This window comes from Elgaria multicarinata, chromosome 4, assembly GCF_023053635.1.
Source record: "Elgaria multicarinata webbii isolate HBS135686 ecotype San Diego chromosome 4, rElgMul1.1.pri, whole genome shotgun sequence".
NCBI classification, from domain to species: Eukaryota; Metazoa; Chordata; class Lepidosauria; order Squamata; family Anguidae; genus Elgaria; species Elgaria multicarinata.
The window spans coordinates 76,971,987-76,985,274 of NC_086174.1; the positions used below are offsets into that span (position 1 = coordinate 76,971,987).

The 13,288-nt window shown below is 37.7% G+C and overlaps 1 protein-coding gene across 1 annotated transcript in view; it reads right to left on the reverse strand.

Moving 5' to 3' along the window:
• The window catches only part of ADGRG6 (adhesion G protein-coupled receptor G6), a 120,025-nt gene that overhangs the window by 53,693 nt on the left and 53,044 nt on the right, over positions 1-13,288 (reverse strand). Inside the window, exons 4-6 of the mRNA XM_063124592.1 lie at positions 11,423-12,046; positions 6,892-6,960; positions 1,831-1,911 (exon numbers count right to left, since the gene is read on the reverse strand). Coding sequence (XP_062980662.1) covers positions 1,831-1,911; positions 6,892-6,960; positions 11,423-12,046 — 774 coding nt within the window. The remainder of the gene's footprint in view (positions 1-1,830; positions 1,912-6,891; positions 6,961-11,422; positions 12,047-13,288) is intronic.

Here is a 13,288-nt window from a genome sequence, read left to right on the forward strand (position 1 = left end):
CTTTTAAAGAAGCTGTATTGAAAGTTCCTTGATATAAAGATGAAATAGAAAGAGTTTGTTGAGTTTCGGAATCTCTGCTTCTTGTTTCTGGTAAGACCCTTGATAAACTTTGCAATTCTGTACTGTATTCCACTGGCAGGAGAACATCTGTTGGCTGGATTATGGGCATAACATCTGGAAACCAGGCTTTCATGTTTTGCAAGGAGCCAGAGGGATTTGCACTCTGTTTAAAAACTTGTTTTTTAAAATGTACTGAATTATAATCTTTGATGTAGTTAAATTTTGTAGGCTGTAGTTCTCCAACTTTGTAAAAACCATTCCTAATGGAATTATGTTGTAATATTTGCTTAGTGGGCTCCAGATAGATATTTTCAAGAGAACTTTCTAGCAAGTCCAGCTTTGTCTGTTGAAATAATTCCTTAGGGTGTGTAGAAGAAGTTTGGATAGAAAGAGAAAGACGTTTTTCTTCTGAAATTCCAGAATTGACATGATTGTAAGGTACAACTTCATTCCATCCAGTCAAAGACTGTAAGAAACTGTAAGCATCTTTATATGCAGAGGAAAATGTGTAACTCTTAGATGATAATATCCATTGAGGATTTTCTGTAGGTTCAAAAAGTGTGCTCTTGTTCACCAGGGAAGGAAATAAAGAATCTGATTTAGGATCTTCTAATTCTGGTGCCCAAGTCCATATTGGTCCTGAATTAACACTTTCACTCTGTTGAAAAGGAAGTGCCATGTTCCTGATATGATCAAGAGGGATAGTTGGTATTTCCCTTGGATTACCACTCTCACTTGGTAAGTCATTAGAGTGTCCTGAAACATTATTTAAGATTGAGTACATCATGGAAGAATTATGGTCTATGTTTACTTGTTCTGAAAAAGGAACCAAGATATTAACTTGAGTTTCCCAAGGAACAGATGGTGTGACCTCAGGTGTTGTCGGGATGAAATAATTGGGTGCATTTTTTCTCTCCGGACTTTGATCTTCAGATGATTCAGATTTACTGCTATGGAGAAGCCTCTGCTTCACAGGCCAAACTATTGGGGTTGAAATAATTCCTATGTTTTTGACGCCTCTTATCTTAGAATCTTCTTGCCCTTGCAGTACTTGCTGAGAGGAATCAGCAGAATTTCTCTTGACTCTGAAGACCACTGTAGCAGGAGCTTTCATTTCCTGCAGGTCTGTATACAGTAAGCCAAAAAGTTAATAGATTTTTTTTAAAATGAAAACTAACTTCCTCTCCCTCAGACAAAGCTTGGAGAAATTCCCACTTATTTCAGTGGGAACTGCATTGATTTATATGAGGTTTAAGTTTACTGCAATGTGCAGACACATTAAAAACACAACAGGGGCTCTGAGCTCTTCATCCTTACTCTGTTCATTGTGAACATCTGCAGTTTCCCACTGACATAAATGATTCAACAACCTTTACCTTGGCCCTATGATTCTAGTGGTTGTGTTATGCACCACCCTGTAAATCTGACCATCATCTATATGACAATAGTTGGAAGATATAAAATATATACTTATCTTGAAACCATTAAAAACCACACAGCATATACATTTCTTAAAAATGCATCTGATGATTAATAAAACAATCATACCAATACTGTGATAGATGTCTAAAAATAAACTCCCTTATATAGGAAATATACTTGATTTCACTTCTTCATTAATTTGACACAATCACTTTCAGCGGTGTTTGCCAAAGCAGAATCAGGTCCCTTTGCATGACTTCTAACTTGTATAATACTACAGGTATACATAAAAGACAATAAAATGCCTTAGTTACATAAAAAAGAAAAATGGAACATTGAATTTCTTACCATTGTTTTGTTTATCGGTTCTGTTAGTATCAGGCATGTTAGTGGTGACAGTGGGTGATGTAGTGGTGGAATTTACAGTAGCTGGTAACAAAGATGAGAAAGAAGTGAACTTCTATGGAACATAAATGTTAATGAAAGGCAAAATGGGAATAATGAATGAAAACGTGAACAGACAGAGGAGGGAACTGCCTCAAACTGGTGAGCAAGTTACAAGTGAACAAGTTACGTACACATATATATTTGGGCTACACCTCAGTTCAAATTCTAACTCAGCCACTTTTTGTTTTAATCCAGCCTCATTTGCTCACAAGTAAATGGAAGTAAAATGGATCTACCCTCACAAGGTTTTGTAGGGATGAACAAGATAAAGACATTTCCCGTTAACTTACCTGAAGAATAGGGTGGGCTATAAATCTAACATCCCATTCCTAACAAAATACATTACTTGAATATGTGCCAGTTTCTCAAACTGTGTTTAGGTTCAGGACAAAAACAAACAAAATAAATAAGTAAAGACCAGACATGTCACCTGTAAAATGTCATTTGCTGAATTAACAGCTGCAATATCAGCCCTTCTGTGAGTACACAAATTCTGAATCATCCCCTCTTAAGGCCTTTAAACAAGAACATTTGTTTGCAAACAGCATAAAAATAGCCTCTACAGAACACCCATGTACGGATCTAATTATATCCTCTAAGCTCTGTGTAATGAACAGAACTAAAATCATAAATGGATATATTTGTAAAGGATACATTTACAAAGCGTTGCCTGGGATTTCAGTTGTCTAATTCCCACTGGCATTCAGAAAAACACCACATATAAGTTTCAAAGGTTACCACAAAGGAAATTGTAAAAAGTGATACATTTTTGAGACAACATAGATATTCATAACTGCTTGTCGTTTTAGAAGATGAGTGCATGGACATATTTTCATCAAAGCAACCTAAGAGGGTACCATTAAATTTTTGGAGGCATACAATTATTAAAGACCAGTTTAATTCAAGAAATTCAAAAAGACAATGGCCTCAGAAGCAGAACAACAATATTCAATAGATTTCCCTATGCACAATGTGAACAATTAAATACATTCTCAATCTACTATGCACTTCACTCAAATTGGGTTTGGCAAAGTCCTCTCTGCAACTGTTCATTTTTCAAAAATGGTTGAGACAGACAGTATTTTTCACTCTGTTTTAAACTTGGTTCTTCTTCTTTTTAAAAACAACCCTTTTATTCTTAATGTTGTATACAAAGATGTCAAACAGGAAAACATAGAAAAAACAAGCTAATAAAAGATAATATTTAATTGCATTAATATTACTTAAAATGGTTTCTGTTCTTTTTCATCTCTTTCAAATATTTCTTTTAGGGAGGCAGACAAATGTTATGATCAAGTATTTTCAAGTGATGCATTCTAACAAACAAACCAAACTACCTGGACAGTTACTCATTATTTTATTTATTTTATTTATTACAGTTCTATACCTCCTAATACCCAAAGCTTTCTGGGTGGAACATAACAATTTAACTATAAAATACAGCACAATAATGAATAATAAAGAAAATCCACTAGGTCTGAACCATAACTGGCCTTTGCTGCAGCATTACTCCATTTCAAGGGAACCCCAGGCCCCTTTGTGTTTAGAGTAGACTTGAAAAAAGGTTTTCTAACTGCTGCTACCTTGAGATGGGAGAGGATAACTGCTTGCAGAGAGGGCCCACGCAGGCAGGCACCTGTCTGATTCTATGGTGAAAATGCCATTAAAGCTCTGGCGTGGGCTGGTCCATGAAGTCACGAAGAGTCGGAAACGACTGAACGAATAAACAACAATTATGCTCAAGCCCAGAGGTGCACAACGTCTTTCCGTCCAAGAGCCAAATTTCATTTCAGAGAGGCTGCATTCTAGTGGCCAGTGGGGCCCAAGGCAAAAGGATATTGGACCAAAGGAAAAGAAGGGCAGGGACACTATAGCGACAGTTTTTTGTTTTGTTTTTAGGTTAAAGCTCTTGCTGTCAGTAACTAAGGTCATTTCTACACCTGCCTTTTTTCAGGGATCGTCCCGGGATCACCCCTGTGCATGCAAATGACACACAGGCAGGGACGATCCCCCCATTTTCCTGGGATAATCCTAAGATTTAGGAGAAGGGTTTGGCACCTGGGCTCAAGAGTGTAATTTCCTCATTAGGATCATCAAGTTTGTATAGATTTTTGTGCAGAAAACCTTGCATGCTCAGGACAATCATTTTCAACTTGTTATTACCTGCCCTTTGTAAAGAAAACTTGTTTGCTGGTAAGCGGGGGAGGGTGCAGAAAAGAGGAAGCTAGGCAAAATCATTAATTTTTTTCAAAGCCTTTCTTTTTAAATGCCTGGGGTTGAAGGTGGGAACCTTGAGATTTTCTGGTCATTTTAAGGGAGAATTCAATAATCCAAAATGGTTTTCAAGGCAAGATAAGAGGTAATAGGTGAGTATCACATATCAATAAAAATTGACGGCATTCATTCACTTTCCCAGCTCAGTATAATCTTGCTATGCTGTGACTATTCAAACAGAACATTGCTTTCTAATATATTTGCCTTTCTGTCTAAATAGAATGTTCATTTCTCTATAGTATCTCCCTATACCTCTCCTAATAAAATAGTGTTGATTCCTTATCCCTGGAGACTAGAAATTTCCACTGAAATTAGTGCTGCAAATAAGTTTAGCAAAACAAGCTATCACTATTCTAGACTTTTACCATCTCCTGTTCACGTTTCAGACTGGTATAATCTACAGGGTTTTAGAGCACAGTGAGATTTACATCTGACTAAACATGCAAAGGAGAGAGCTGTAAGAAACCTGAATAATTAGAATTCAGCACAAATGAATTAACTGTTCAGTCGCATGCGTTGATAAATACTACCATGTGTTGCTAGCAGGCCACTTTTAAATCAGCTTTATATTATTTCTTTCTTAGTCTCTAAATAAACCAGTCAACCAACCCTCAGCTTCAAACTGAGGCATAAGGCAAGAAGAATTTTGATACATAGAGCTGTATCCAGTGTAAGATTTGTAGAAAGAGTTCAAGAGATTGTGTTGTTTCCACTAGTGGCTGTATGTTCTGCTAGAGCTTGCAACAAGCAAACACCTAGATAATGGAGAGAGAACGACTAAGCAAGAGGCTTGTCGCTCCCTGTGGTGGTATGTGCAGACATCTTGAACTGGTTATGGTCAGTGAGCATTCAGAGGCACTGTTGCGGTGATGGGTAAGGTCTGAGACTTCCCAGCTGTGAGCCCTGCGGCCCAGTTGGCAGTGATAAGGGTTACCTTTGAGGCCAACCTTCCTCACCAACTCATGGCCCCGCATCATGAGGGGCGGCTGACACGGAAGGCCTCCCTACCCCAAAAGGGGAAGCCTGGGAAGTGGTGAAGTTTGAGGCACCATTCTCAGGCCGTGAATGTCTCACCCGATAAAACAATGGCATTAGGCAGGATTAAAGAAGATGCCCGCTTAGGTTTTCCCTTTCTCTGCAAATCTATTAATAAATGTGGCTCTGTTTATATCCCAATCTTGTGTCAGCTTCATTATTTCCCACACTCCACATTCCCCACAATGAAAATTCTTGTGCAGCAGCTGGCACAAGTAGAATTGAAATACTGGATTTGATACTTCTGCAAGGATGTCATGAAGTTTCTGCAAATAAGCATAAGCTTTGTACCAGCAAAATGACACAATTGGATACAATTCATATATATTACTTGATTTAGAAATATCCATAGATTTTCTACTCTTTCTTCTGAGAAAGGAGCTAATCATAATACTAAAAAACTGTGCATTTTTCTGTATTGCACATGATAAAACATGATTAAAAAGATAATGGAGCACCCAAATCACATTGCAGAGGGGTATCAGCCTTTTTCCTAGACACCTCTTTTACTCTCTTGTCATCTGAACTGCCACCCCTAAGGAAGAAGATTCACCTACAGTTATCCATGCTCTGATAACCTCTCGTTTGGATTACTGCAATGCCTTATACGTGGGGCTGCCTTTGAAAATGGTCCGGAAGCTTCAGCTGATACAAAACAGGACAGCCTGTTTACTAACAGGGACTGGCCGGTGAGATCACATTACGCCAGTCCTTTTACAACTTCATTGGCTGCCAGTCCAGGTCTGGGCCCGATTCAAAGTGCTGGTATTGACATTTAAAGCCCTAAACGGTTTGGGGCCAGGTTATTTGAAGGAACGCCTCCTCCCATATGTACCTGCCCGGACCTTAAGATCATCTACAGGGGCCCTTCTCCGTGAGCCCCTGCCAAAGGAAGTGAGGCAGGTGGCTACTAGGAGGAGGGCTTTCTCCGCTGTGGCACCCCGGTTGTGGAATGAGCTCCCCAGAGAGGTCTGTCTGGAGCTACACTGTACTCCTTTCATCGCCAGCTGAAGCCCTTTTTATTTTCTCAGTATTTTAACACTTAATTTTAACTTAAATTTAAATTTTACTGTTCTAACTCTGTATTTTTTTTAAAAATTATTTATTTATTTAATTACATTTATATACCGCCCCACAGCCGAAGCTCTCTGGGCGGTTTACAACATTTAATCTTATATCAATTTTGTTGCGTGGTTTTATCCTGGTTGTGCTTTTTATACTGTATTTTGTAATTGTGCTTTTAACATGTTGGTTGTTTTATTATGGTTTTAACTTTTGTGAACCCCAGAGAGCTTCGGTTATTGGGCGGTACAAAAATGTAATAAATAAATAAATAAATAATAAATAAATAAATAAATACAGGCAACCCTCACTTTGCCTGAATGAAAAATATGTTTTTGAAAGATGTAACAGTGGGAAATAAGATGAAGGAACAAATGAAATTAGAGCCCTTTTCTATAGAATCTGCTAGTTAGGTTTTAGAAAATAATATAGCCAATAATATAACAATACAGCCACCCATGTGTTGAGGTTATAACATTCTTCCCTCTATTTTTAATTTAGACCTCAGACTTAAAATCTATAATGGTTTAATTAAAGCAAAAGAAAATATAACAAGATATTCTGAAGGTGCAGAATAGTGTTGTTTCTTACCTTGACAAAGGCTTCCTAGGTTTGCACAGCTAGTTGGTTCAATTGTAGGTATTGGAACAAGATATGAACCTTTTAAAAAAGGAGAGACAGACCATAAACAACACTTGTCTTTTATCAAGGTGTTACTAGTGAGATGGCTAAAGAAAAGTTGCTTATTAAATACTGAATGAATACAATTACAGACAGTTAGCGTAATGAAGCTAATTTATTGTGAACAGCTCACAAATATATAAGCATCAAAGTATTCCAGGCATCTTCTATTAACCTAGCAAATGTGACATGGGTAGGTGGGTGGGTGGAGGACTACCCTGGAGGTGTTCATGACTCCCAGAGCTTCAGATGCATGAACATAAACACAGAAGCTTTACAGCCTAACACTCTCTTTATGATCTCTATGAAGATAGGGTGGCACATTGCCTTGCTCCAGGGACACAGTTATACTGATGGATCACCATTTTTATACGGGCAAAGAATAGAGTATAATGGGGAGTAGTGCATAGCCTTCATGAAATGAATCAAAAGCCAAATAGTTACAAAGTAATGGATAACTAATGCAAGGGGAGAGGGTAGCTCCAGAGGTTAGATGCATTGGGTCAGGGGGGATTCAGTATTTAAAGCATTTAAATAAAAACAGAAAAACTCAGAAAAGCTAATTGACTCTCCATGAAGCAGACCTTTCATGGCAGTAGTGATGAAATTATGGAAATCCTTCAGAAAGATTAGTAAACGGATGAATTCAGGGATCCTGTGAGTGGAGTTCCACTCGTGGAACTGCCTACTCCCTGATTCCCCCTTCTGCTTTCAGCCCCACCCACCCTGAAGGTTGAATGACCTTCTAGGACAAAGTGGGAGCTGGTGCAGAATGCTGAATATAAAATAAGCAAAAATAATCTCTGTGATCTTTCCTGTGAGTGACAGGCCCTGCTAGATTACTAGATATTCCACAAATAGAAAGGGCCATTCTACAAATACTCTTGGATGCTCTGGATTCAAGCCTTAGTCCCCCCCCCCCCCCAATGCTTTTTTTTTAAGCAGACATTTTAAGACATTCTTGCAAGTGCTGTCTGCTTGACTATGGCTTCCAAGTCTCATTTATTTTTAGATGTTGGTTTTATAATATATTGCTCTTAATTTTCCTGACATTTCTTGAAGAAAAATCATAAATACCAAATTGATTCCCAACTGAGAAAGAGGAGTTTGCTCACCACTAAGGGCAATTAAAGTGATCAAAGGGTTGTTGGAACACCTTCCTGTGAAGAAAGGCAGAGAATTTGGGGCTATTTCATTGAGAAAAGATGACTAAGTGGAACGTGATAGAAGTTTATAAAATTATGAAAAATACGGAAAGTATTTTCCTTGCTCTTCCATAATAGACTCTGTTATGGAAGAGGAAGGAAAATACTTTCCGTATTTTTCATAATTTTCACCTGATGAAAATGAACACCAGTAGGTTTAAATGCCACAAAAAAAGGAGTATGTCACACAACTGAAAAGTCAGTGTCATAGTTAGCACAGCCTAGTAGTTGCAGTGGTTAGATTAGGACTGGAGAGAGACAAATTCAAATCACCACTCAGTCATTAAGATCATTGGATAATCTTGGACAAAGTATGATCTCTTAGCCTAGCTTACCTTACATGTTTTTTTAAGGATATAATGGTTGATGGGATGGGAGAACATATACACCACCTCGTTCTTCTTGGAAGAAAGGTGGTATATAAATGTAATATGCAAACAAACAAAACATATAGTTCCTTATGGAATTCACTACCAGAGGATTATTGATGGTGGGCAGTTTAGATGCCTTTAAAAAGGCTTGGAAGAGTGAAAACTCCATTTTCAGAAGTGAATACTAAACACTTGAGACATGCAATAGAAGAGGGCTGCTCTTTTCATGCCAGTTGTGGGGAATCTGTCTGATAATATCTGTTTATCACTCTCACTCTCTCTTATAATATCTGTTTATCCACAATAAACAATAGATTGAACATAATCCAACAATAATCCAACAATAGATTGAACATTGGGTTCAAGCAAACACTCAGGCAGGCTATTACTCAAAACAACATCAGTTCCACCAAAAAGCAAACAGATAGCCCTTTCCACTCTGCCAAGCTTCTCTTTCCAGCCTGCTACAAAAGTCACACTTATCATTTGCAGGGGGCTTTCTAATTGGCAGGAGACACAAAGGAAGCATCAAAAAGTGAAAGATCAACAAAATAAGGAGAACCAAACCAACACCAGAAAGTGGCAGCCTACCAACTAAAGATCCCCTGAAATGCTATAAATTACGTTAAATCAGTCCATTGACAGATAACTGATTATTTATTGACATTCTTTTCTAGATCTCTACAATAAATACCAGGTCCATATAGACTTTATTTGCCCTTTATTCTCACTGTTCATTAAGGTCATCCAAAATTTTGTTGCTTTGTTTAACTAACTAAGTTTATTCTTTCTAGTGTAAACCTCAGTTTGATCCCCAAACCCACTCAGTGTATCATCCTAAAACCTAATACATTCCTTTGATGACATTAAGGATTAAAACACCTACAATCCTTTATTTATTTATTTTTGACATTTACACAGCTTTTCAACAAGAAGTATGGGGAAAGCATTAGGAAGCACTGCAAGGTGCAATTCCAGCAAATTCCAGCAATTTCCTTACAGAAATTGCGTTGGGTTAAAATGGAGGGAAAGGAACATAGAGAAAGGGGATGGTCAGATATTATCATGCTTCTGTTCAAACCAAGGGTATTAATAATGCTGAAAAAGGCATGTGTTAATTCCCCCTTAGCTGTTTTATGAAATTGATCATAATCTAGCACTAGTAAATTGGTAACTGTATATGACACCATCATAGTGGAGAAGGGGAAACCAGCTGAGAAGAACACATGTTTACTTTGTAATGCTGGTCTAATTTCCTACCTGCAATTGCTTTCCCAAATCCCATTCAAATTAGGAATATGCACTGGAAGCGACAACTATGCCTGCATATTTCCCCCTTGTGCATTAGTTATGTACCTAGTTTTTGCTGGTGCAGCATCACTGTTAGATACTGCCTATAACATTCTCAGTATAGATTCTTGAAGCTTATGTGACTGTTGTTCTCTGTTATCAGTTTTCTCATATGCTGCCCTCTGCTTTCTAGTAAAACCACAACTGAGTCAGAGGTAATTTAGTAACCATTGGAAACATTAAAAAGAAGAAGCAATACTCTATTAGGAGCTACAAAACTGTGTTTCCAGCCAATCTTGATTTTTATGCAAATCTATATTTTATGTTATCATGTTTTGAGTAATAGAAAAACATTTGACTAACTGAGGAATTAGACTAGTATCAGATACCAAAATAGATTGATCAGTTATTGAAAGGGGATTCAAGAAAGAACACTGATCATAGAAATTATAAAATCTCACTTTTGCACATTTTCTACATCCTATATTCATCAATCTGCAGCTATATATTTTTTCAACCCCACATCTATCTTGCAATCCTATAGATACAGCTCAAAAATGATTTGTTTTTCTGCAAACCCCACCACAGCAGTGTTTGCTAGGGACAGTACTGTCTGTGCATAAATTTAGTGTATTTTAATGTAAAACCTTAAGCCTACCCAACAAATTCAAAGATCCACTTGGTAACTGTGAAAACAATCTATCACTACTGGGACAGATTATTTATCTTACTGACCAAAAAAAGTTTGAGACTGAAGGTAGGGGAAAAACATTTTCTGCCAGCTTGTTTGGAGATGCAATTGCAAATAATACTGTTGTTGGGGGTGGGGAACTAGTCTAGAATAAAAATGTGTCACATGTGTCCAGCTGGGCTGGAGGAAAAGTGCTTAAAAGCTACAGAGTGCAGCAAGGTAAAGAGAATGAGGAGTCAATTTAGCTTCCCAACCCCATGTGCTTCTTTCTGGGTAAACCTGCCCCCTCCTCACTCATGCTTTATATGTGAACGTACTTAAGATGCACACAATTTCTGTGCATGTATAATTTAGCCCCAGACAGATCCTAGTTGTAGAAAGTCATGATGTTTGGGGCATAGCTCCATCTTTCCCTAGCCTAAACTTTTGATATGCCTCTGAATACATAAATGAGTTAAGTTTCCTACAGAGCAAACTCACCTTTCCTGGGCTTATCAGCTCTCCCCATAAAACATGTATTTAATTCTGGGTATGTTTGTTGTTTTTGTGAATTCAGAGTTGCGTTGCGATATTTACATCGACTTTAAGCTTTTCAAAAGATGATTAGCAATGTTTGTTGCATTTTAGCGTTTATTTCAATGTGCAATACAAGTTACAGTCAAGAAATCATTATAAGAAGTAACAATAAATATTTTCAGACCTTCTCACTAGACATGTGACTTTAAACTAAACAAGATATAATAAGGAAAAAGTGCATATCTGAAATAAGCTTAAAGAAAGGGGTGCAGTATAAAAGACCTTTTTTATTATAAACAGTTTCTTTCTGACATGTGATACCTTCACAGCTATACTAGGAAGGAAAAAAATCAATAAAAGATGCTCACCACAACTCAGGTTGTTTTCTGCCTTCAGCGCTGAAGTTGGGATACTCCAAAAGTCATTTTCCCAGTCTACAATGTTGCCTTTCACATCACAGCTGAGGTTGAAAAGTACTTCAGAACTCATTGTGAAATTCCAAAGCCGGAAGTTGTAAATATCTCCATTGAGTGGGCTTATATTATCTCTATCAGAGCCCAGAACTAACTTTCCATTACCAGGAATGACTTTTCCAGAAGTGTCTGAACAGTCTACAGTTTTATATATATGCTTAACATTTACACCTATAGTGCCTGAGAAGCTATCCCATACAATGCAAAGCTGTTCAAATGTTTCAGTGAAGAACTCTCCATTTGTACTGGTGTCAAGTGCATCATCTAACATACATTCTGTGTCTGAGATAAATATGAAGTGCCCCCTTTTTGTCTTTCCAAAGCTGAAGAATTCTGTAGATGAAGAATCACCATAGGAGAAAGCCTTCCAACCAGAGCTATTGGTGCTGTTTTCTGTTGCTTCAAAGCACAATGTGAACTGCTTAAGTTCTGGTACTTGGATGGAATTTGCCAGAGTCAAAGAATTAACATCCAGGAACTGTGGGATGACAACTTTTTGATTCCTCAAAGACACAGCAACTAAAATACAGAAAGAAAATGCATTTTCAGAACAGACTATCATTCAACTTTAATTAAACTAATTAACTACATTTTCTCATATTACAGGTAGATGGTAACACAGATATCAACAAGATATTATAGTATAAATATAACATGGCAATCAACTTCCTCAAAATTGTAGTTGATCACTTGCAAAACTGTGTTGGTATTGCTATCTGTTTGTACTTGGAAATACAGTAGAGCAGTAACTTGAAACAACCTTTTTATTTACATATGTAGTATTCCCAATGTCTTGTTTTGCTTAGCTGCTTACACTGAAGAAATGCCAGATATATTTATCAGATCGTGCAGCATGCTTCTACCATGTTATTTTCCAAATAAAAGCCCTTTGTTTTCAAACTTTTGAATTTCAGTTGAATAAATCTGTTCAAATTTCCTCACAAACCAACACTAAATATACGGGCAGCCAAGTATTGTACGTTCACAAGCCTGGCAGCCCAAATCCTTTGCATTTATACAGTCTCATTATGTTCATGGAGGTTTATTCCCTAATACACATGCATAGGATTTCAAACCTGGTTGATTATCATTACTTAACCCTTTAAAAATATCACTGTTTCCATGAAATATAAAAACTAGTCACTATAAAAGCAAGAGACAATCTCCTAAAATGTACCTTGTAATGCAATAGTTTGGAAGATAAGTGATTTGAAACAATCAACAAGATGGATTGTGGGTGTGGCAGCACCAAACCCTCACGCCACCACTTGTACATGAGCTGCTGCCACATCAGGGAGAGTGACAGGCAAGGACAGGCCCAGTTGTCCAAGCTTGGCCCCACCTCCATTACCCTTAGTGGTAGAATACACTTCCAGTGCAGAATGATGAACTCTGACCCTGCCCACAGTGATGGCAGCTTAAATTATGACCTGTGGGAAACATAGGAAACTGCCTAATATTGTCAGACCACTGGTCCATCTAACCCAGTATTGTCCATACTGACTGGCAGACACTCTCCAGAATTTCAGGCAGGAGATTTTCCAGCCCTACATGGAGAAGCCAGGGATTGAATTTGAGGCCTGCTGCATGTGCTCTACCACTGAATCACAGGGTTTCCTATGGGGCATGGTGAGAAAGAAGGAAGGGTTCACCTCCCATCCCTCGCACATCCTGTTGATGAACGTTTGTTAGCAACAAATATACTTTAATTGTCTAATATATCAAATTGTGATTTCTTGGGAAAATGCACTAATGTAAATT